Consider the following 7,044-nt stretch of genomic DNA (forward strand, 5'->3'; position numbering starts at 1 on the left):
AAATTTGGCTTCAAAAAATAAATTCCAAAAATTAGGGTTTTGAGCTAAACGTGGACTTTGATGTTACAGTTCAAAATCTAGAAAGAATTTGGCTTTGGTCATAAAAGCAAAGTTGTAGAGAATTAAATTCTAAACAACTTTCATTTTTGGTACATTTTCAAAAGAGGTCATTTTCTTGCTCAAAATAATATTTGAAAGATGGTATTTAAAAATTCCTTGAAAATTTTATTTGGAAAAAAAAGATTTTTCTCCTTCGCGGGCCGCCGCCTCGCTTCTGGCCTGCCTGCCGAAGCCGGCCTGGCCCGCGTCCTCACCAGCCACGCGCCTCGCCCGCCCAACGCGTCAGCCCACCTCGCGAGGCGGCCCAGCAGCGCCCGCCACTCGCGCACTACGCTCGCCTCGGCCCAGCCTCGCGCCGTTCCCCTGCTGGCCGCTCGTCCACGCGCCGACCGTGGCAGAGACATTCCGCCGCGTGGCGACCATGTGCCGGCGTCGCCCGTCGCATGGCAGCCATGGCCTGACCCCATGCCCACGCGCCCGCCTTCACCAGCTGGTGCCCGTGCGCTTGCTCACTCCCGCCAACGCTGCCTCTCCTCCCCTCCAGAGCCGAGAGCCTCCCGCTCTTCCGAGCTCGCCGACGCGCTCCGCCGGCGTCGAGCTCCCGCACCACCGCGCCATTCCCCGATTCCTCGCGCCTGCAACTCCGCCTCGCCCTCCTTCAAGCCGCGCTCGAGCTTGCACCGCCTTCCGAGCACAGGTCGAGCCTCCCCGCGTCTCGCCACCGACGGCCATGGCGCCGCCGTGCTCGGCCGCCATGGAAGCCGTCTTCCTTCTCCTCTCCAGCCTCGCCTAGCTACCCTACCGCACTTGCCTTCTCCTCGCACATCCCGTGCGCTCACCAGCTCACCCTGCCGTGGCCGGAGATGGTCGCCGGCCGCTGGCCGAGCTACGCTGCCGCGCCAGCGCGCGCACCGACGAGGCACTCTGCCTCCGCCAGCCAGGCCGGCCAGGCCGAAAGCGGCCATGGGCCGAGGCCCTGCCAGGCCGCCGCGCTCCCTTTTTGCTCAGGCCGCGCAGGCCGGTTGTGGCCGTGGGCCAGTTCATTTCCACGGGCAGGCCCAGTAACGTTTAAGTGATTTGATTTCCATTTATTCTTTATTATTTGAAATCTGAAATGGTTTGAAAAATGTTTGGATGATCAAACTTGCTCCAAATTTGTTGAAACAAATTTTGCTAGGTTCCTTATCACCAGATCTACTTGGGAAAATTATTGCATGTTATTTTTGGGATACTTTTATGTAGGATTTTATTTAATCATGGATATTGCTGATAACTTGAAAAATATGTAGAAAAATCTATAGTCTGCAGAAAAATATGATTTCAAGTTTGTTAATCTTCTTATGTCATGTACTTCCTAGGAAAAATATGTTTCATACATGTGCTATGGAAAACTTTGGAGGTGTGGTTCAAGTACCTTTAATGGCTGATTTTTGTTATTTTTGCTAGAAAGCAAACTTTGTATAAAACATGCATGTGACAATTTTTGTACAGTTATTGTATGCTATAAAGAACCTAGGAAAAATACTAATTCTATTGTTTGACACTTTTCACAGTTCAAAGTATTTTTATGTACAAAATCATGCCATAGCTTGTGATTTTTGTGTAGGCTAATTCACTCATTCAAACACCATGAAAATCTGATGGTAGTCTAATTAGAGTAGTACCATGCTACTGTAATTTTCTCAGATTTTTATAAGCACCAGAAATATAGATTTCTGTTGTAGCCCTAATTAAAAAGGAAATGAAATAATCCTCTTTAATACAAGGTTAGTTAATAATAATAGCTTTGGTGTATCTTTGAAGCATTTGATAAGGTGTGTTGACTTAAACATATTAGTAGTAGAAGAGAATGCAGTAGATGACATGTGCTTGTAGTATAATTTCTTGGATGATGTTGACTACCTTGCATTTAAACATATCCATTGCATTCATCTCTTTCGATGCACCGTTTGCATAATCACTTACGCGCATTGCATCATATAGGATCGCAAACCGAGAACCCAGTCATCATACCCGAGGAGCCCGAGGAGCAGCTCAAGGTGCAGCAGCAGGAAGTGCCAGAAGCCGACGAGGAGGACGTTGAGGAACTTTCGGAGTGCCCCGATCACCGTCCGAGCTCCTTCGAGAGAGGCAAGCCCTGGAGCATTTTTCTCCCGGTTTGCAATGATTTAATTAAATACTTTACTTTAAATTGATGCATTACGTTCAGGAGTTGTTTGCAACCGTTGCTGCATTATACCTTGTTTACCTTTGTTATACTATATCCTTGTTACCCTGGTATCCGCAGTCGAGTCAATGCTTAGCTGGCTTAGACCGGTAGAAGTCGGGTGATTTCCTGTCACCTGCGAGCTATAGGTGGTTACCTGGATCTGCTTGGATGACTAGGAAGTCATGGTATAACTAAGTGTTAAATGAAGTTGAGACCGGACGGAGACTTGCAGAGTTTTGGACTGTAGTGTTTTCCGTCTGTGTCGATTAAGGACCGGTCGTTGTTGGGCCTCGAGTCATGTTGAACGCATGCCTTACATTTAGCTGGCCGGATAAAGTACTTTCTGACCGCGAAGCTGGGAGATTTTTCGGGCCGAGTAGATTGCCCGCAACGCACTATGCCGGAGCAGGTGTGGTAGGACACGAGGGCAGGATGATAAGACCAAAGTGCAGTCGGTCGGCCCCCGGGTACATGTGGTTCCTGGTAAACTCGAGATTCCTGGAAAGTTGACTCGGTGATCAATATCTCACTTTAGCAGGTGAGTGAGGTTTGTGTAAGGAATAAATCACCAGCTGGTTAGGAATCGATTCGAATCGCCATCGCTCCTGGATAGTGAGCACTTGACTTGAGTTACTTCATCGTAGTAAATGTTATGGAACACTTAGACAGTTATAATGAATATGACAGTATGGAAGTTGTTTAATGATCATTGGTTATCATTATCTGCTTAATCACTTGTTTACTCTAGTATAGGTGCAAATCTAGTCGACAGGTTAATAATAATTAACTTGGCAATAATGCTTTTAGAAAGGTTCTTGAAATGCTAAAAATGCTTCTTTCTGCAAATGAGTCAGCTACCCTACTATAAAGCCCTTCATAATCCTTGGTGTCACTTATTTTTGGTTATGTCGGGTAAGTCTAGCTGAGTACCTTCTCATACTCAGGGTTTTATTCCCAAACAGGTAGGTAGAGAAACGTTTCATTAGTCAATCACTTGGATCTGTCCTTTTTTTTTCCTACAAGCCCGAAAACGGTCGCCGAGTAGTTTCACTAGATTTCATTTGTTGCTCCTCTCTATACTAGCATTCGTAGTTTTTCTAGTTAAACTACTTTTTTAAGTGCAAAAAATTAAATGTGTTGTATTTAAGTTGTTTTTCACTCCAAAAAATGGATTTTTTTAACAATATTTTCATTATATGATTTTATTATGAAAAAACCATTTTTTGTGAATTAGAATTTAGCCTACCAGCCAAACAATTTCACTAGGTAATTCTGATCCATCACCTTAAATATTTCTTAAGAGAATCTAGATCCGAAATGTTTCTACCAGAATTTGGATCACTGCCAAACGCATCCTAAGTTGAAAGAACTTACCTAGATGGTGACATGGTGTGAATGCACAACCACACTTTCTGCCCTGACTAGACTCACTTCCTAATTTATGATTTCATATTGTGGGCAACCTATTATACAAGTCAGTAGCCACAAACCTGAAAGAATGTAAATACACAACCAAAAGGAGCATTAATTTCCGTTAAACTGTACTGTAGCAATATTTTTTCCCCCAAAACACAAACATAGGTAAAAAAAAAACATATCAGCTCTAGAAATCTCGAGTACCGTAGCTCCTGGAGAACCCCACACATAAACAGCAAGGATAATACAGGGGACATGGCTTCAATTTATTGTGTCCACTACCACTAATCACAGTTGATGCCTTCCCTGAATCTGGCACTCTACATTTTCATGAACTGCCCATTTTGTTTCTAGCTTCCAGGTGTGAACTTCATGCAGATCGGTGGCTTGATCTTGGCCAGAGCGAGCACGGAAGACGGGAAGGTCCATATGCCGTCTCCACAGATCAAACCGGACGCAACCGCCGGCACCATGAACACAGCCTCCTTCCTGTTCATCTTGTTCCAGACAAAGACGACCAGACTCCCAACGCACATATCAATCGCGAAGCTCCCACCCACAAGGAACGGCACGGCCATCGCCATTGGCAGGGGCACGAACCTCGCGTACTTCAGCGGCAGGACGTCCCGGGCAACACTGAAGACAAACGCGAACGCGAAGAACCCAGCGGAGAGCGTGAGGCAGTGCTTGGGCAGCACGGAGAAGCCCTCCACGCCAAGGATCGCCATGTTCCGGTAGATCAGCCCGTACGGCGCCTTCCAGTAACCATTGGGGTTCCCGATGTCGAACGCGTTGTAGAAGAGCAGGAACGTGAGAGGCGCGACGACGCAGCCCATGGCCGTCCCGATGAACTGAGCCACGAGCAGGGACCTCGGCGACGTCATGGTCAGGTGGCCCGTCTTGAAGTCGTGCATCAGGTCGGCGGACGCCATCACCAGCTGCTTCACGAGGGTGCCGCCGGCAAGGCCGGCGATGACGCCGTTGTCCTTGCCAGCCCAAGCTGCAAAGATGAAGAGCGCGATCTTGCCGTAGTTGTAGGCCATGTTGATGTCGGTGAGCCCTGTCCCGTAGGAATTGGCGAAGCCGAGAAGAGGGGCGAGGACATAGGCCACGATGACGTAGTACCACTTGATCTGCCGGAATATATGTGGGATGGTGATCACTGAAATGACGATCAGCGATGCGTATCCGGCATAAGCTGCCCAGGCGGGGAAAGACCCGTCGTTGAAGATCTCATCGCGTTGTAGATCGTCAAGTGGGACCATTTCATCCCCACCATTTGCCACTGTTCATTCAGTCAACAACAGCAGGTTATTCATTTTCTCACCTCTGCCGCTAGAACTGATGATTCTGGTGTTTTTCGTTTTCTCACCTCTGTTGGTAGCACGTCTCCGGTTCAGTCGTTCATGAAGGCTCTTAACAGTGACACCAAAGACCTTAAAGAAGTGGTAAGTACCGTCTCCCATGATCAGAGCTATGCAGAGGAAAGCCTGGAAGGCAATAAAAATTTGACATGTTTAGTGACATTAGTGACACATGGTCTTCAGTATCCCTTTTTTTTAAATGTAATAATCAAGAAAGGAAGAGTTTGATGCATGATAAGATCATAAGACAGTGACCTTATAACCATATAAGCTTTTCATGCTGCTTGCTGGTATATTTGCAGGGTACCAATCCCCTTTTTGTTTGCTTATGAGTGGCCACAGTATCCCCCATGACAGGATGGCACCAAGGAGGGTGGAGATGTTCACAAGGTGCGAACAAATCATCCCCGCACCAACATATGTGAGGCTAAAATCAAAGAAGAATCTGGCAACCAAGAAATTGGGAATTAGACAGCGTTGCACGCTGCAAATTAGGGAGATCTTTGAAGCAGCAGAGTATGCAGGCTTACGTTTGCTTCCAAGCCTTCAGACCGAAGGTAGGAAACTGAACAAAACCGCAAACATCACCGCCTGTGTAGAACCACTGGAAAAAACTCCATATGAAGCTAAGCCCAAAGTACTTCAGAAACCCACGGACTTGCATCCTGTCATGGGAAGTAAATTTAGTTCACTTGGGTCAATAACTCATCATCAAGGGATGCTTGATCCAACCACAGCCTAAAATATGAACCTAACAGAGGTGGGGTGATGAATTGAAATCCATACTTTGCATTCTTGTCTCCTTGCTTGGTGTGGAAACCGTTTATGAGAACAGCAGTTGCAGTTCCACTTGGGTAAGTTAACTTGTAGTCAATGACCAAAACCTGGAAAGAGGAAATGTCTAGTAAAACGAGTAGCATTATTGATAACTGAAAACTAGCAGACTTTTCATTAGATTTGTAAAACACTGTACTCCCTCCAATCACTAATAAGTGACATTTTGGGGTTCCTAAGTCAACCATTCTAAACTATATGTGGAGTTTAGACATTTGACAATGGTATGAATAGCTTTGTCTCGAAATATATATGTTGAGGAAGCAGCACCTTTCTGAGGGGAATCAAGCTTAGGAGGCCGGCGAAGCTGATCGCCGCGAGGAATCCGGCCATCCAACCGAATCCAGGGTCCTTGTAGCTCCCCGGCAAGTTGGCCGGCGAGGCCCCGGCCAGCTCGTACGTCTTCTTGTCCAGGCCCAGCAGCGTGGAGCCGAACCCACCTGCACACACGCGCGTGCGAATCAGTCAACGGCGCAACTGTCAGGACGGCATGCATCCCGCCATCCCGGGCTGAGCTGAGCGGAGCAGCTGACCGCCGAACGCGATGGTGTAGCACGCGACGGCGCAGGTCTCGATGACGCAGTTCTCCTGGCGCGTGAAGGGGCGGTGCGCGACGCCGAGGCGCTCCAGCACGCGCGTCCACCCGCGGAGCGCGAGGAACGCCATCAGCGCCGCGGAGACGTTCAGCGTGGGCACCAGACCCGTGGTGAGGGCGATCTTCATGACGATGACGGTGTACATGAAGCCGATCAGCAGCGCCGCCACCATGCCGCGCAGGGTCACCTGCTCCCGCCACGGCCGCACCTGCTCCTGCTCCTTCTCGCGCGCCGCCGCCGGGTCAGACTCCATGTCCTCAGGCACCGGCTCGTGCTTCTCGATCTCATCGTCCGCGGCTGCGGCACCGCTCCGCGCGCGGTCCATGGCGGCCTCGATCGCTTGATCCCTGCCTCAAGAAGTGTAGAGGCCGATGTTTACAAGCGCAACCCCAAGGGAGTGAGCTGCATCAGAAGATGAAGATGGTGAGGTTGAGTAGCCTGGATTTATATAGAGAAATCCTTCAAATGTCAACTATGCCATCTCACTTAGAATAACTCGTTATCTAAAAATCTCACTTACAATCACTAGTCCAAACCCTGAAGTATTTTCGTCGCAGAGAACTAC

The 7,044-nt window shown here is 48.3% G+C and overlaps 1 protein-coding gene across 1 annotated transcript; it reads right to left on the minus strand.

The window, feature by feature from the left end:
• Positions 1-3,819: 3,819 nt before the first annotated feature.
• LOC136474472 (iron-phytosiderophore transporter yellow stripe 1) lies at positions 3,820-7,044 on the minus strand. Its single transcript, XM_066472038.1, has 8 exons — positions 7,000-7,044; positions 6,417-6,881; positions 6,154-6,323; positions 5,836-5,933; positions 5,580-5,714; positions 5,305-5,494; positions 5,058-5,175; positions 3,820-4,970 (listed from the first exon to the last, which is right to left on the minus strand). The coding sequence occupies exons 2-8, from the start codon at positions 6,802-6,804 to the stop codon at positions 4,036-4,038; spliced, it is 2,034 nt and encodes a 677-aa protein (XP_066328135.1). The 5' UTR covers positions 6,805-6,881; positions 7,000-7,044; the 3' UTR covers positions 3,820-4,035.

This window comes from Miscanthus floridulus, chromosome 8 (assembly GCF_019320115.1).
Source record: "Miscanthus floridulus cultivar M001 chromosome 8, ASM1932011v1, whole genome shotgun sequence".
Taxonomy (NCBI): Eukaryota; Viridiplantae; Streptophyta; class Magnoliopsida; order Poales; family Poaceae; genus Miscanthus; species Miscanthus floridulus.

Excerpts from the sequence above, each read along its gene's own strand:
- LOC136474472 (XM_066472038.1), bottom strand. The coding sequence starts at position 6,804 with ATGGACCGCGCGCGGAGCGGTGCCGCAGCCGCGGACGATGAGATCGAG. Across the intron at positions 5,495-5,579 it reads CTGAAGGCTTGGAAGCAAAC|ATTCTTCTTTGATTTTAGCC; the intron begins GTAAGCCTGCAT and ends CTTGGTTGCCAG. Across the intron at positions 4,971-5,057 it reads GAGACGTGCTACCAACAGAG|TGGCAAATGGTGGGGATGAA; the intron begins GTGAGAAAACGA and ends CTGAATGAACAG.